This window comes from Diceros bicornis, chromosome 25 (assembly GCF_020826845.1).
Source record: "Diceros bicornis minor isolate mBicDic1 chromosome 25, mDicBic1.mat.cur, whole genome shotgun sequence".
Taxonomy (NCBI): domain Eukaryota; kingdom Metazoa; phylum Chordata; class Mammalia; order Perissodactyla; family Rhinocerotidae; genus Diceros; species Diceros bicornis.
The window spans coordinates 44,039,773-44,057,911 of record NC_080764.1 but is presented as its reverse complement, the minus strand read 5'-3'; the positions used below and the strand labels follow the sequence as shown (position 1 = coordinate 44,057,911).

The following is an 18,139-nucleotide window of genomic DNA, read 5'->3' as shown; positions in this document are numbered from 1 at the left end:
GGACCTCAACGACGCCAGCCCAGAGCTGGGCCATCACTGAGCCACTGAACTGAAACCAACAACTGCCTACCTTCAGGCAGCTGGTTATATATGAAAAACAAATCGACTTGTTTCAGTCACTATCAGTCAGGTTTTCAGTTACAGGTAGCTGAAAATATTCCTTACTAAAATAGAATCGAGGAGAAGAATGCTGGATGAGGTTCCAGTCTTGGCAGAGTTCCAGTGGAGAGACCTCAGATCAGTTATCCAATCTTTATGGCCTTCAGATAGCACTCAGCGAGCTCACAGATGGCCAGTCCTAAAATTCTGTGTAATAATATGAAGCAAAACTCAAATGCACAATCTTTGGCACCCTACTGCTAATAATCTCCTTTATATTGAGAGATCAGAAGACTCAGTGATGTATCCTTACTCCCCCTCCTAAACAATTTTATGACATTCCCATAAAACTGCAGGTATAATGAAATTTCAAGAACGTAAATAATAAGTAAGTGTATGGGTCGCTGGGTTCTTGAAAAGGTACACCTCTATAAAGGCTGAGACTCTGTGAAAGACCAGCAGGATACGGCAAACAAGAGCCTGCAGACCAAATGAGAGCTTGTGAACACAGACAGGAGCCACGAAAGTTTAGTCATCGCAATTCAATTTAATCCATTACTACTAATGTGTTTACTGAATGCCCACTATGTGCCTAAAACAATTCTAAATGCTGAGAAAATAACAGCAATAATAACAGCTACTATTTATTGAGAACTTCCTAGACACTAGTCAGTATTAAAATCATTTTAATGTGCATTGGTTCATTTAATGCTTGCAATAACTCTATAAAGTAAGTACTATTGTCCTCATTTCACAAATAAACTTTACAAAGTCATACAGTTAGTACATGGCAGGGCCAGAAAAAACCTTGTTCATAACCATTACATTACATTGATTCTCAAAGGCGAGCAGAACTCAGTTTAACAGCAATAGCTTCAAGCAGTCTAGAGTGTTCTTGAAAAGATAAAAGAAGTCAATAGGCATTTATATTATAAATGAGAAGTTCTATGTTGGGGTTTTAGGTATCCAATAAGTAGCACCAATACTTCTCTCTACCCAAGTTCTTAACTAATACAGAAATAAGAATCAGGCAGATGAAGATCAAAATACGAATTTTATTAGTGATAAAACTGTTGGAACCATGGCTTAGGAATGCAGCCACAACAAGCTAAGTCCTTAACACTAGACTTCAACAGACTAACCCACTCATTCCCTCTGGGGAGGGACCCTGTAAAGCAACGCGTGGGGCAGAATGTGTGTGTCTTCAGGCAGCTGGCTCCCACGGAAAAGAAGAGAGGAAGGGCGGCACTACACTGGCCAACTCCTGCTTCCCACTCTGTGAAGCAGAGCTCTCTCCTCCTCCTCTGGGAAGAGTGAGAGGGGGTGAAATCGACAAATTCAATAATTCTAATCAATACCCCATAGGATTTTTCATGGAACTAGACTAGTTCCATCTAAAATTTATATTGAAGAGGAAAGGACCTTGGAGGCCACGACAATATTGAAGGTAAACATGCAGCAGGCATTTACTCTAAGATGAAGTAAGACTACTGAGGACAGGACGATTCTGGAGCAGGGACACATGCCAGGTAGCTGAGACTGAAGGAAAAGCCTGAAACCAACCACGCATTTAGAACAACTGGATATATGACTAAGTGGCACTACAAGTCGGAGGGACAATGCGTTTGTGGTAGGCAGAGATTTCTTAAAGAAGGTACAAAGGACACTAACAATAAATGGAAAGATTGGTACAATGGTCTACAGTAAAATTAGAAACTCCCTATTCATCAAAAGACATGATCAAGGGAAGGCAAAGGTGACCACAGAGTAGGAAAAGACATGTCCAACAAATATGACTGAAAAAGGACTTGTAACTAGAATATACAAATAAGTTCCACAAATCAATATGGAATAGAGAACTCAACAGACTTGAAGGGAAATTTCATATATGAAATAGAGGAAATCTAGAAGACCAATATGGATATGCAAAAGTGTTCAACTTCACTAGACTCCAGTGAAATATAAATTAAAAATCACCAACACATACCCACAAGAAGAACTGAAATGAAAAATTAAGACCATACCAAGCACTGGCAGACATGTTGCAACCAGCACACTCTTACCGCTGCGGCTGGTGGGAGTGTTAACTTCAGCAACCACTTTGGAAAACTATTTGGCAGTATTTTTTAAAGCTGAGCATATGCATACGAAATGGTACAGCAATCCCACTTCTAAGTATGTGCTGAACAGAAATGAGCACATATGTTCACCAAAAGGCATGCACAAAAGTTCATGAAAGCACTATTCATAAACAGCCAAATGTCCACCATGGAGTCCATCATCTGTGAGTAAATAAATTGTGGCATATTTATACAATGAAATACTGTACAGCAGTGAGAATCAATGATAACTACAAATAACAATATGGATAAAACTCACACACATTATGTTGAGCGAAAGAGGCCCGATAGAGAGTCCAAATTTTGTAATTTCATTTAAGTTTATAACCAGTTATAATCTATGATACCAGGATAGAGAGGTTAACCTGGTAGGGCAGAGGAAGTGGACAGTAACTGGGAGGCAGCACGGGAGGGTTCCTGTGGCACTGGTAATGTCCTATTTCTTGATCTAGGAACTTGGTACATGAGTATTGTTCAGTTTGTGAAAATTCCTAGCTGTACACTTAAAATGCGTATACTTTGTGAACGTATATTTTATTTCAATAAAAGTTTACTTTAAAAAAGAGAAGTTTAGATACGTGGTAGCTGAATCATGGCCCCCCAAAGATGTTCAAATCCTAATCCTCAGAACACGTAAATATGTTAGTTTACATGATACGATAAAAGGGACTTGCTTATGTGAGTAAGTTACGGGTCCTCAGATGAAGAGATTACCCAGGATTATCCACATAGGTTCAAGGCAATCACAGTGTCATTCTAAGAGGAAAGCAGAGGGATATGTGACAACAGAAGAGGAGTGTCAGAGTGACATAACACAAGAAAGACTCAAGGAGCCATTGCTGGCTTTGAAGACGGAGGAGGGGGCCATGAGCCAAGGAATGAAGGCAGCTTCTAGAAGCTGAAAAAGGCAAGGACACCAGTTCTCCCCTGAAGCCTCCAGAAGGAAAGCAGCCCTGTCAACACCTTGATTTTAGGCTTCTGACCTCCAGAACTGTAAAAGAATAAATCTGTGTTGTTTTAAAATACTGTTTGTGGTAATTTGTTACAGCAGCAATAGGAAATTAATACACGATAGCTTCAAATATTTAAAGGCCTGGAAACAAAGGCTTTCAGAAAATAAGAATGAGACAAAAAGATAAAAGTTATAAGAAAGTACTATCTAACGATTACTGCAGTCTGAAAATATGAAAAACTGCTGCAGGCACGGGTGGATTTTCTGTCTATTAAAGCTGAGGCTAGATGTCAACTGGCAGTGAGGCTACTGAGAAATTCAAGTGGACTGCACTAGAGGACTGCCACAGTCCGTACCAACCCAAGGGTTCATAAACCACAAAGTAAAACGCAAAAAATATAGTAAATTTTAAATAATGCTAATGTGTAATATATTATATCAATGAGATTCAGTCAATATACATTGTGCACATACAAATGTCTCAGTTACTGTATTATATGTTTTCACGTATATTATCGCCTAAGGTAGTGGCTGTTATTCCTAAATGACAAACAGAAAATCTGGAGGGGGAAGTTCACCCCAATATCATAAAGTGGCAGAACTGGGATCTGTACTCCAAGAAATCCACTTCCCTTTATAAAAAGCAAAACAAAAAAGGCAAAAACAAGTAGAAAAACTTTTCAGTTAGACAAAAACGAGAATTAAAAAAAATACATTTATAACACACTACATCCTCATTTTATGCAAGTACAACCTTCTTACTTTGTTTCATGCAACGTTCTTTTCCTAAATCGAAGAGGTGCTATTGTTGGATCTGGAAGGACACGAGCCCCTTCCTGTTTCTCAGTGGTCACATCTTGTTCTGGATCACTGATCACAGCCCTAACAGGAAAACACAAAGGCCAACAGAGGTGATAATACATTGCTCTGGCATTTACTTATTTATAAGCAGTTGGAAAAGCTCAGATACTAATGCAAATTTACACTACTGTCAGAATTATATATTTGTCAGAAATTGAATCAATAAATTTAATAATTAAAAAATACCAGCCACAAAAAAGTGAATATTCCTGTCCATCTCTTTTTCCATAAGTGTTATCTAAAAATAAACTGAAATTTGTGAGAGAACTCAGAGCTTCGTGTCTTTCTCCTTATTCTTCAAATAAACAGACACTGTGCTGGTGGCTGCTGAACAAAGACACGAAGCAAAGCCAGCCAGCAGCCATACGGATTTCTGGGGAAAGCATCCCAAGCAGAGGGAAAAATAAACGCCAAGTACCTCAGGCAGGAGTGAACCCAGCGCGTTTCAGCACAGGGAGGAGCCGAATGAGCTAGCAGAGTAGACAACACAGAGAGAAACAGGAAAAGCGGTCCAAGGTCTAAGGGTGGGTGGATCACGTAGGGCCTGGGTAGACTGTATCACTGACCCTAAGTTTTCAGCACGCCTGATCCACATCCTCGCCATGGCCTCACTAGAGGTGTAGTGTACCTTCTCACCCTTTGGCTTTGAGCTTAGCCATTTGCCTGGCTTTGGCCAATTATATATAGCTGGATGGCTCTGCTGATCTCAACTGAACTAACTCAGGCAAGTGTGGGTTGGCTGGGGATCTGCTCTTCTAGGATAATCTTGGCTTAGTGGCCCAGCTGCATTTGTAGAGGCATCTTCTTCCTGAGACCAGTGGGTTGGCCAAGCTGTGTTCTTCTCACAAAGATGTAGGAGCACAAAACGGCAAACGGAAACACACGAAGTTTCTTAACGCCTAAGCTCAGAACTGAGACCATTGCTTTTGCTCATATATAACTGGCCAAAGGAAATAAAAAGTAGAGCCACTTTGCCAAGCCTAGCCTGGACAGGTGACCTGAAGATACATGAGCTATAACTAACGATTGTTGTTTTAAGCTACTAAGTTTTGTGGTGATACCTAAGCAATACCTAGGTCTTTTAGGTTTTACTTTGATTGAGATGAGGAGTTACTGGAAGTTTTGATCTTGCTTGCCTTTAATAGACTCACTCTGGCTGGTGGGTTGAGAATAGACCAATGAGGGGCAAATGCAGACACAATAAGTCCAGTTAGAAAGTGACTGAAATAATCCGGGAGACAGAAGATGACAGTGTGAACAGCAATGGTGGCAGCAGAGGGAGTAAATTTACGTTGATAGTAGAACTAAGAGTGTTTGCTGACAAACTAGATACAGGATTTTAGAGAAAGAGAGGGATCAGAGGCATCACCAAGAAGTTAGGCCTAAATAACTTGAAGAATGGGGTTGCCATCAAGGAAAATTAAAGAGGATTTGGTTATGGAGAGAGGGAATGGAAACAACTTTCAAGAACCTAGATTGGAAAATGCAACGTTGGAATCTTAGATTAGGAAAGCATGAGCACATGGACAGATCTAAGAGGCATGATACTGGATGGGATCAACTAGGAAGTAAATGTGGAAGTCGGCGAAGCAAGCCCTTGTATATGCTTGGGTACAAAGACTGGGGAGAAGGGGAACTAGGAGAAGAGACTGAGAGGAGTAGAAGGCAGAAGGAAAACCAGCCAAGTGTGCTGTGCAGGAAGCCAAGTGGGAAAGAGGAAAGTGTTTCAAGAAGAAAGTTTTCAACTGAGACAGATGCTGATGATGGGTCAAGTAAATGAGAACTGAGAAATCACAGTCTAGCAATATGGATGTCACTAGTTTCCTCATGAAGAGACACTGTGGTGGCATGGTGGGGGTGGAAACATAAACGAAGTGAGTTCATGAGATACGGAAGGAGATACATTGACGACCATAAGTATAATTAATTATTTCAAAGAATTTACTGAAAAACATGCACATAGAATGTCATTCTTTCTGACTGTCACCTAACTAAACAGTAATTTTTTTCAAAGCTAAATTTAAGTCTCACTTCTTCCTTGAAGAATTCCTAGACTAGGACAGCCTCTTTTGAAATCCTACAATATTTACACGTTGCCAAGCAATTTAGCACAGCAGGTATCAAAACTTTATATAGTTTTCTAAGGGTTATGAAATGCTAGATTAGGTTTTAAAATTCTTGACAGTTAGTCCCACAGTTCCCAGACCGTGTATCAAGTCACTCGGGGGCCACAGGAACTCACAGGGACACTGCCAGGTATTTTTAATTTTTTTTTGTGTGTGTGAGGAAGATCAGCCCTATGCTAACATCTGCCAATCCTCCTCTTTTTGCTGAGGAAGACTGGCCCTGGGCTAACATCCGTGCCCACCTTCCTCTACTTTATATGGGATGCCAACATAGCATAGCTTGCCAAAAGGTGCGTCGGTGCGCGCCCGGGATCCGAACCGGCGAACCGCGGGCTGCCGCAGCAGAGCGCTCGCACTTAATCGCTTGTGCCGCCAGGCCAGCCCCGCTTAATTTTTGAGGGAAACAGTGATACCCAATATTTGTAGGATACCACGCACACTACCAGCTCAGGGTAATTCAGTTTCAATAAGATATCACACTACATTCCTTCAATGACGTCACATCTTTGCAAAGCTGGGTTTTCCACAGTTGCTGTGATAAAAAGCAAGTGTCATGTGGAACAGAAAGTGAAGGTGGCAGCGTCCTAAAGGATTCTAAGGTTGGAGGGATTGTGCAGTGCCCCAGAGGTGCACACATCCCATTAGTAAGTAATTCTGGCTATATAAGAACGAAATGAAAATATTTTTCTTTCAATTTATGTGTATTATTTTTTTCAAATTGCCCTTAAGTTGTTAGGAAGTAAATACTCATTAAGTTGTCTAGACAAAAAATACTTAATAAATATAACTATTAGGCATTTCTATTGGCCTAGGAGTGCCATGAAAAAATTACTAAACCCCTATGAGTTCAGTGAACAGAGAAAGTTTGGGCGCCTCTGAGTTAGCTACTTGTTGATCGACCAAGGATATGTGTGTACTGTGTAAAAAAGAAATTTCATGAAAACTTTCCGAATGGATTTCTGTTCCCAGGTACTAACTCTCACCTGGATAAGTGGTCTGTCATCACTTGCTCGGCAACAGTCTGTTTCTTCTTCTCTGCAGCCACGGCTTCCTGAGAACAGAAAATAAAGAAAATGTCATTGTCCATAAAGCAGCACAATACAATAGATAACACAAGAGCCCTAAAACATAAATTAAACATTTCTTATTTCCTTCTTAAATATAGATTACTATATTACTATAATACGTAATATTACTATATTACGTCATTAATAAATTCAAATTCCAATTATTTAATCTAAAAGCACCATTTATTTTCTAAAAAGTAATGCACTTAAGTTTCAGTAGAAATCATCAGAGATTTCCGCAAACTGCCCTTTCATTTTATAGAACCAGAATAAAGGGGTGGAGACTGACATCTCAGCCTGCTCCAAGAACACCAGCACTCTCACAAATAATTTGGTCTAAAATTATGCATATTAGGTGCTGAAACTGAATTTGAATCATTCAAACATATGTCACAAACCTAAACATCAAACAAAAAAGCCTCCTGTCATTAAAAGGATAATAATCTTTTCTGTGTATGTAACCCATTAACAATACTTGATCAACTTTGCTCAATTGCTGGTTTGATTAAACTGTCTTCATACTATTTTTTGCTTTTCCAATTCATCCAAAAGTATTTTTACTACATTTTAGGTCATATCAAATTGTAGGATATGCAATCATTCAATTCCAATTAGATTATCATACAACTATAATCACTAAAATGTTTCTTTAGAAGGGTAATAAAAGAGGTTAAAAATTAAGAAATCAAAATAAAGCTTGTTCTATTTTTAGAATGTAAATTACTGTTATCCCCATTGATCAGAAATCAAGTAAGATAACGTTGCTTAAGATAGGCTTTGTAACCTTAGGAAGAGTGCTCTGAAACTGAGACAAAATTCAAATAAGAATGACTAAAACAATAGAAACACAAGGTAGAAACTCCTAAGAAACCTGGAAATGGGCACAATTATTTAAATGTTAGTCTATGATTGAATGTAGTATTTTTGTTTAGTAGAAATTTAAGATGTATAGTTTACAGATCCAAATATGCCCCATATGAGCTCATATCATTTAATACATAACTGTGTTAACCTGCAGCTTGTGTTCTCTAAGCTGGCGACAGTTTATAATGATTTGTGGTTAGTAATAAATTAAAACAGCAATTAAAAAGTTAAAAAACTGTATAACACAGGTAAAGTAAGTATGTTGGAGATCTAGAGGTGATTCAGAAAGTGGACACTGACTAAAACATGAAATGATAAAGGAAAACGTCCGTATCAGCCAGAACATAGGTGTGAAACCCAGAAGCAAGCAAAAGAGGCGAGACGAAGGACTCTCCTGGAGCCCGTGCAGACAGCCCGCCGCGTGCTGACATGGCAGTGGCTTACACTTGGGAGGGAAGGGCAGCACCACCCTCAGGCCCCTGACTTAGAGGTCTGTGCAAACACAAGGCAGAATAGACGCAGAAGTCACACTGACGCAAAGGATCTGAAACACTGAAAAATGACAAGAAACTAGAAAAGACAGACAGAAAAGCCATAGGTTCACTGCTTCTGTTGTTCAGTTAAGCAGTGAAAAATTAAGTTAGGGGCCGGCCTGGTGGCAGAGTGGTTAAGTTCGGGCACTCTGCTTCACGGCCTGGGGTTTGCTGGTTCGGACCCGGCTCGGACCTATGTGCCACTTATCAAGCCATGCTGAGGCAGGTGTCCCACCTATAAAGTAGAGGAAGATGGGCATGGATGTTAGCCCAGGGCCAGTCTTTCTCAGCATAAAGAGGAGGATTGGCAACAGATGTTAGCTCAGGGCTAATCTTCCTCACCAAAAAAAAAAAAACAAAAAACTTAAGTTAAAAAGCTTCCACTTATATTTAAAAAATAAATCAGTACTAATTTCAGATGCATTCAAAGTTTAATCACATAAACATTTCCTTGAAAAAAACAGATAAATGAGTGCTACAATAAACTAAAATGTACTTGATGGTGAATTTAGATATACTGCCATAATATACTAATTGTAAGGAAAAGAAATTCACTAACACCCAGATGGCTTTGGATTATACCAAGAACAATACCCAAAGGGACTTAAGTATTAGTAATATCCATTTCAAGTATAACTTCAGGAATACATCAAAATAAGCCTTATTTGGGACACAATTTTACTCTATAAAGTAGCCTTTTTATTTTTAGAACAATCCTGGTAATACCCCTTATTCTATTAAGCATAAATATCTAAATAATAATCGTCATAGGAAATAATGTGTATGTGGTTTTAGTAAAAGAATGATAGTACCTTGAGACATCCACAGAAAACGGTCCACCTGATCCAGACATTAATTACACATTGATGTCAACTCAGAATGTATTGGTTCTGGATGACTGTTATCCAAATAAAATATATATTAAATTTCCCCTCAATAATAGCGATAATGTAACTAGCTAAATCCACACTGCTTTATTATTATTTAGGCCATCTAAACCAGAGTATTCCCACCTTTTGAGCCACTACATACTGGTATGCCATCAATCCATTACAGGTGTGCCTAAGATATGAATCACCTGAGGGTGTCCAGGTGGCCCCTGGACTCCAAGTGCAAGCAACTGGGTCTGCTTACCCCAGGACACCATAGAAATTATAATTATATTATAATTGTATTATAATTATCTATTTGTACCAGAACTGGTCTAAGTGACACTCATCAAACAATCTGATTTTGTAAAAGAGATAATTTAAAGTTAATACTGAGAGTCTAGAGCTTTGCTTCCCTTTTCCTAAAGAAAAATTACTTTATTCTTGCCCTTTTCCTTAATTGGCCTGAATTTCTCTAGTTTTATTAGCTTATGACTTTCAAAAAAATAAACAGGCTACCTCTTTTGGGGGGGGAGGGGCGATGCCAAATAAGCCCACTGATGTAAATAGCGGCCAATTAACATTTTGAACAATGTAAACTACATTTTTACAAACTCCTAAAGATTCAAGACAGTTTTCCACAGTAAATACACCAAACGTCAATGGGTTGTAAGAGTGAGGACTCAATTTGCACATTAATGAATAGTCACCTTAGTCCAAATTCAATTGTTGCAATTATTTATTCAATTGTTAGTCCGTAAAATCTTGGGCGGCAAATTATCTCAGTGGCTTATCAAATAAGTAAAACCACCAACAACTTACGGCATCAGACTTTCTTGTGCTCCCCTGTGCGCTGTAAGTGTGGTCTGCATAACCCTGCTGTAGGAGGGCTTTCCTATCCAGCACTGTGAGGTCATCCGCGAAGGCTTCTTCACCTCGTACACACTACACGTGAAAGCAATTAGTGAACCCTCACACACATATTTAGAATATTTGTTTTTTAACAAAATAAAGGATTAAATAACCGCTGACCAGTGGTTATCTGCATGGGGATTAAGAGCACAGGCTCTGACAAGCAGGTTGCCTGTTTGAATCCAGCTCCTCCACTTTCTAGCTGGATGCCCTCGCTAGGCCTCAGTTTACTCATAGATAAAATGGAAATTAATAATAGTTACTACTTCATATACAAGAAACGATTAAATGAGATGACACGTGTCCAACACTTATAAAAGTACGTGACGTACAGTAAACATTAAATAAAAGGTAGCGACTATTCTATTACTGTCCTTTTGAGTCTTTGTAAAGTTGACAGATGTGGGCATGTCACTCCTAAAGTTGCAAGTAAAGTACTAACAGATGGGACGTATCCTTTGAGGTTGTTAAAATCAAACACAGAGACACTGACATTCCCTGAGCAGACAAAACCCGTTTAGTCATACAAGCGAAGCCTAACTCAGCTTGTTTTGCAAGACAAGCGAGACTAACTTGACCTGGGTCACTTCTTGCTTATGCCTCTGGAAATCATAAGCAAAACTTAAGCTGTTCCCCAAAATTGATATGAGGTAACCACTAACCAATTGCTTATGATTTAGGACAATTCTAATGGTATCATCAGTCCCTGGGAAGAATGAACAGTCACCGCGTCCTCACTAGATAAGCTGCTCTATCTAGTGCCCCTCAGCCTCCTTCCACACTTGCTTGGCGTGCTCCCGGTTCAAGAACTGCCTCTTTGGTGTCTGTACAATAAACGTTTACTAATTACTATTTTGGTGATTCACTGGTTTTACTTCTGCTATTTCTGAACTTTTGACAAGGTAAAGGATCCTTTGGGATCCTAAAGAAACAAACACTAAATTCTTCTCTGAATATAAGATGTGCTCAAATCAACTTAACAAAAATAATGCCCCAATAGGATAGCAACTTGTCAAAAATTTAATAGATTTCAAGATTTTATTTTCCCCAGGGTTTGTTCTTACATTAGATCTTCCTTGAAAGGTCACATTCCATCTTCATACTCTGCTCTGTCTTCCCGACATTTGATTGCTACATGAATTTCATTATAGATATGTTTAAGATGTGTTGTCTGGCTTTCCTGCTATAAGTTCCATGATGTATCAGCCTGATTAATTAGCAGCTATGGACTTTAGTTATTGTCCTGGATCCCAAATATATTTAAGGTTACCTTTTTTTTTATCAGTAAAGAGAATCAATTTACATGTTGCTCCCTGCTTTAAAGAGGAGCTAACATTTCTGATATCAGGGACCTCTTCTATTTCCAGAGGTTACTATTCCAGTGTTAATTCATGTAATTGTAATAGGATTTACTAACCAGCACATTTACACAGAAGTTTTGATTCTCATAATGGTATACATCTAAAAAGACAGCAAATAAGTTGCTCAAACCCCTTAAGGACAAGATTATTATAATAAAGACTGCATAGAAACCAGAGCTTTTTTGAAAGACTATCAAGAACATATTAAACTTTTAATATATAGGTTAAATGTAGGTTAGAAAAATCAAAGAAGCAAAACAGGATCTTTTCCAGAAGAAAATAGGCACATATTGGCTTTTATTTATAAAATCCTTTATTCATATTATGTAAATATTTACCAATCATATGGCAAGATTTGCAAACAATATTTGTCCCTTTCTTAACCCCAAAGTAAACAAATGTCCTCATCTGAACTTTTGTTAAAGGAAATCAAAGTTTTACTTTAAAAACATTTTGAACCATTTTGCTGTGACAAATAAAGCATGTGCTTATAGAAACCTTCATTCTATTTTCCTGACATTATTACAATGATCTAAATATCTAAATATCACATGGTAGGTCCTGCAAATAATACATGGCCAGAAGCTAAAGGGTTGTGAAATTATCCTGCTAGTATTACAGACGCTAGAATATTATATTTGTGTGTATCTGTTTGGATCTGGGAAATTTGTTTTAAGATAAAACAGACCAAATAATCCCATAATTTCTGTTACTCTTTCAGCTAAACACTATGTGATTTGGTTAGTTCTAGCTAGTTCCTATATATTATTTGGAAAAAATAGCTGATATGCTACATCTACTTATAAATTTATCATTTTTTTTACCTACAGGAAAATGCTAAGCAAATACAACCATCAAACTTCCCTGAAAATATATTATTTATTTTAATTTTTTTGCTGAGGAAGATTAGCTCTGAGCTAACATCTGTGCCAATCTTCCTCTACTTTATATGTGGGTCACCGCCACAGCATGTCTGACAAATGGTGTAGGTCCACACCTGGGATCCGAACCCATGAACCCTGGGTTGCCAAAGCAGAGAGCGTCGGACTTAACCACTATGCCATGGGACCGGCCTGAAAACACGTTATTCTTATTAAAAGTTAACTGACTTAAGTATTGATCCAAGAGGTCTCTTTATGGCCAGCAGGATCATAAACTGTTTTCAAGCTTTTCTTTTCAAAATTTAGGATTGACCTTTCCTGTACACTTATGGCAAGCCATTAAATTTATTATGTTTACTTTGCTCTTATATTCATGAATGGTGAATTTACACCTAATTAATATTAAATAAAAGCATAACAATTTCTGCAATTCATGATGTTAAACAACATCTCCTAAAATGAAGCAGAAGACAATCATGGAGTAATGACAGTTTTAGAATAAAAGAGTCACTATAAAGTCTGAAATCACTTTTAAACTTTAAAATGTAGACCATGAGACCAAGAGAGTTCAAGATAGCCACATCAAAAACAGATACATAATATTGTCTTATTCCCAATCCCAAGGCAAGTGCAAAACTACTAACAGAGAAAAGATGACTAGGTCATATAGCTAGAGTTTTCACATCTGAAAATGGTGATAATAACCCTTTATGGTTGTTGTGAAGAATAAACTAGTTACTATAAGTAAAATACTTAAAATAGTTCCTGGCACACAGAAATGAATGTTAGCTGTTATACTTATTACGACTAACAGCAAGACATATCAGACAAAAAGCTGTTTCTATAAGACAAGTGCCGTTTTCTTTAAACATCATTAAACTTCATAAAGCGTCTTATATTACCTTGTCATCGGTCCCATTCCTTGGAGACTGCTGATGTGTGATGTTAGATTTTGCCTTTTCTGCTTTTTTCTGACTATATTGTTTATATCCCTCTTTCATTTCAGTTTTGTATTGCTGATATTTTAGTTTATATTTGTCTGTTGGGGCTGGCAAATTTTCAGGTATTATGTCCTGCTCCTAGAGGTAAAAAGAAAAAGCATGCTATTCATCAGAAAAAACCCAAAATTATTATTAATTTTCCTTATTAACATTAACAGGTTTATCATTTACCTTAGCATTTTTATTGTCTAAGAAACAGACCATTATAATCTATGTTCTAAACAGAGGTGATATTTAAAACATTTAGCTGGTAGAGTATCACTGAGCAATCAGAGCACACAGAACTGCTCAGAATGGGCGCTGGCCTTAAATACCAGTGAGCCTGTACCTTATTTCCCAGATCAATCCTGGTTCTAAAATAAGTTGAGAGGAGAAAAAATGACTTTTCTTTCTTCTTAGGAGTTTTAGATAGGCATTTTTCCTGCCCCAGAAAAACTCCATTGTCAATCATTTCCTCCAGAATAGTCATAGGACCTGGAGAGACTAATCCTGAGAAGCACTGGCTGCCGTTTCTAGAACACTGAGATATTCTACCTTCTGGTTTTATTTGGTTCCCTGCCACATTTCCACAGGACGAGAGACAACAGAACCAGTGGATAAGAGAAACTTAACAGGGGCACTAAGCAAACACATATCACCCATGGAGAGATAGCCACTCCAAAAGGAGGATAAAGCAGTACAACCCTCGAAAAGTGCTGAATCCATGTCCATATCCAGAGAAGGATGAGGCAAAGCTTCAGGATGAAACCTGCAGCGTGATACAGACTAGGGTCCTGTTCATGCAAGCTATCAAAAATGAGACTGAGGAGAATGTGAACAGGGCCAGCTACAGGAGAAAGACTAATAAAGACAGAAAAGCAAGCCCTGCTCACAAAGTACTGGTTAGAACTTGTGCTTTATTCCATGCTATGGAATTGATGGAATTTATGGATAGCATGGAATAAGCATTAAGTATTGTTTGAAGTATAAATATGTCCCAAGGAGACACCTTGGAATGAGTATAGTTCTTACTCTGTAGTATCCTAGTTATGAGTCAGTTTCCAAGAAGCCAATTTTATACTGTTAAACTAGCAAGAGCTGATCTAACATTCTGCTGTAATTTTTAAATCCCTGGCCTCTCTGTTAGTATAAACCTGTACTTTACCAATTTTATAAGACATTTTAAAAATGCCATTCTATGTGAGGCAAAAATGTAAAACAAAGTAAAATTATTGTTTGGGACGTTAATACATAAAACATTTAAACTGGACAAAACATAGACTGAACATAATGACATTTCTGGATTTAAAAAAGTGCTAAAATGCACACTATAATTCTGAAAGTTGGTAATGAGGAATAAATACTAACCAGTTCATTTAGGTGACGCTGAGTACATGGAATTTGACATGGTGTGACACAACCAAAAGCAGAAGATGAATTTGGTGGGTTAAAATAAATATGTGCTGTACTAAGTGGAACATACGAAAAATCATCCTAAAATAAAATTAAACGACACTTATTAAATGCTATCTGTAATATTATGTTGAAATGTTTATTATATCAAACACCAAGTAAAAATTACCTCATCATCAGAGTCAACAAGGCTTCCCAAATCCAGTGGTGGGACCCTGAAAGAAATAATCTATGCATCCCATGACTTTTAAAAATGAGACTTTAATAGTTGCAAACCATATACACTACATCTTATATAAACAGGTAGTCTGAGCCCAATGGTGCTGGCTCCTACCAGCTGTGACAGGCTTCTAATGTTCAGTAACTTTCTGAGCTGATTGTTAACACGGAATTAGTAAAAATAAAATTATATCAACTTATAATTAAGTAAATTATATTAAAAACAAAGATAATAAATACTCAAAAGTCATCACTTCATGATGGTTCTACTACACTTCACTATTACCTGTGTCCCAGCAGTTATTTACATCTATCGTATTGTGTGGTAACATAATGGTGTGCGTCCCTTTCCAACTCCATGTTCAGTGACATCACACAGACAGCTTGAAATCAGCCACAGTGGGGTGATTTACACAGAAATGGGCAAATGCTACGAATCAGGACTTGATATACTATTTTGTTGATTTCTGAGACTTAAAAAAGTGGTGGAGAAAATGTTAATAGTACATATTAAACTTAAAAGTGTATCATGTCTGTAACTGTCATGTTTTGTGAGTGACAAAAAACTGAGGAAACATTGTTCCGGTATTCAAAACTGTTACTTGATTCAGCAAAGAACTCACACACGTCACTCTACAAGAACAACATTCACGTTGGCTGATATTTTCATGTAAAACTTATATTCAACATAAAATATACTTAATTTTATTTATAATTAACAAGTAAAATTTGTAATGAACTTGTAGTACACTTTCAGAAAACCAGCTGTTAAACACCCCTCAGCACACCACTGACTGTCACCACAGCCTCAGTATCTTGTACCCAGCACTCACACCTCTCTCGATGCTTTGTCTAGATGACCACATAGGCATCTATTATGTGGAACCACATGAAATTGCTGATATTTGCCCATGTGCAATCTGTAAACATGTCAATTTTATATAGCTCAGCCTAATAAATTATTGTTTTTAATTTCTATTTTCCAAGAAGTCCTGTAGTCTAATATATTTAAAAATATATAAAAATCATATCCTTCCAAATTTTAAAAGGCAAAAATGTAAAATATAAAACATAAATTAATATATTCTAGTCCCAAAATAAAATCATTTTAATAAGATTGATAAAATTGTCATATTCCTGAAGATAAGATCAAAGCACAGATATACTCCCATTAAATTCATTTTGACTATCCCAATTATAAACTGAAAAATTTCATGTATTTCTTTAATAAATGCATTTAGCTGAACTTTCTAAATAAAACTATATTTTAACTTTTTCAGGATAATATAAAAATAATATTAAAGAAAGTAAAAAACAAGAGACATATTACCCTTAATCCAACCATCCTATCACAAGAGCTACTTTAATTTTAGCAGAGTCATTTTCAGGCCATCCACATGCATATAAATTTTTCCGTGGTTCACGATCATAGCTACATATACAATTATGCTTTCTTTTTGTACTTGTCAATGTATTATAAATATTTGCCCACTAAACAGCTCAAATGTGAAGAAATGTGACTTACACAGGTAGGCAAGGATTCCGGATTGCCCATGATCTCGAAGTCCATCCTTGCTTTAATTAAAAAAAAATTAGAATCAGTGTGTATATATCCCTTATTCATACTTTAAAAGACAGTAATGTGTCAATGCAAGAAGGCTAATTATAATTTTTCTCAGTAAACTTTATATAAGAAATATTTATCAAGCCCCTCCCTACTGTGCTTGAGACACAGAGGCAGGATTATTAGCAACACAGATAGTTCCTCCCCGTGGAGCACGCTGTCTGCTGCGGAAGACCTTCGTTCACACGCTAATGTGGAAAATACGTCCTGTGACAGAGGCTATACATAGCCTGTGCACCCAACCACATCTAGGAAACTGAGGAGATTTTTTCACAACAAAAAAGTAATGTTTAAATGAAGCTCTGAAGGATGAGTAGGAGTTAGCCAGAGGAAGAGAGAAGGGAGAAAACTGCTTCAGCCAGGAGGAACAATTTGTGCTGCACAGTCCCACGGGCAAGAGTCAACAGCCGGAAAGGGCTGGAACCCTGAGTGTGAGGAGGTAGTGGCCAGACTTGCTATATTATAATACAGATTAAGGAACTTGGACCTTGTCCTAAAGTGGGAAGGCGGTGCAGGATTTAAGCAAGGAAGTGCAAACATATACATGTATATGTTTGTAAATGTTCAATCTTATTGTCAAAAAATCTGCAAATTTCAGTGAGCTTAGTCAACATGGAATAAGAAATATGTATGAGTCTTAGGGAAAGTTAAGTAAATAAAAGCAGGAAACAATTCACTCACTAGCACTTAGAGCTTACTTCTGACATGTTATCTAACTGGTGATTTTTGTGATACTGATAGCAAGCATAGAAATTATATTCATGACTGAGCTCCATCACTCTGACCATAAGAGTAAGAGAAAACAAACTTAGCTCAGTATCAATTTTAATATGGCATTGTTTTAAGTACTATCCTAATAAATAATTAAAATGTAGAAATGTAAAATTAGATGATCATTTAAATTTTAAAAAATTTACTATATATAATATAATGTATCAATTATATTTAATATAATAAAATAAAAATATAATTATGTGTATGTGTGTGTGCGCACGCATATATATATACATATATATAAAATGTAGCCTAATACAGCAGCACACTTCCATTATCCATCAAACATTTTCTTAATGGTATTTGGGGAATATTGTGACATCTAACTTTAGGGAGAAAATCTAAATAGAATATAGCTATAGCTGCCATAGTCATCATGATAATCATCATTATTATTCCCCAGAAAGTGTTTTAATAGACTTATAGACAGTCTTCTGAAGTCACAGGCATAAAGATTTTAGAATGGCAGTTACTTTTCCTTTCT

The 18,139-nt window shown here is 37.1% G+C and overlaps 1 protein-coding gene across 1 annotated transcript in view; it reads right to left on the bottom strand.

Annotated features, from left to right (window-relative positions):
- CAPS2 (calcyphosine 2) overlaps positions 1 to 18,139 on the bottom strand; it is a 44,258-nt gene that overhangs the window by 18,986 nt on the left and 7,133 nt on the right. The window contains exons 3-9 of the mRNA XM_058568768.1: positions 16,783 to 16,832; positions 15,208 to 15,253; positions 14,994 to 15,119; positions 13,548 to 13,724; positions 10,314 to 10,436; positions 7,142 to 7,209; positions 3,934 to 4,053 (exon numbers count right to left, since the gene is read on the bottom strand). Of these exons, the coding sequence (XP_058424751.1) occupies positions 3,934 to 4,053; positions 7,142 to 7,209; positions 10,314 to 10,436; positions 13,548 to 13,724; positions 14,994 to 15,119; positions 15,208 to 15,253; positions 16,783 to 16,832 (710 nt within the window). The remainder of the gene's footprint in view (positions 1 to 3,933; positions 4,054 to 7,141; positions 7,210 to 10,313; positions 10,437 to 13,547; positions 13,725 to 14,993; positions 15,120 to 15,207; positions 15,254 to 16,782; positions 16,833 to 18,139) is intronic.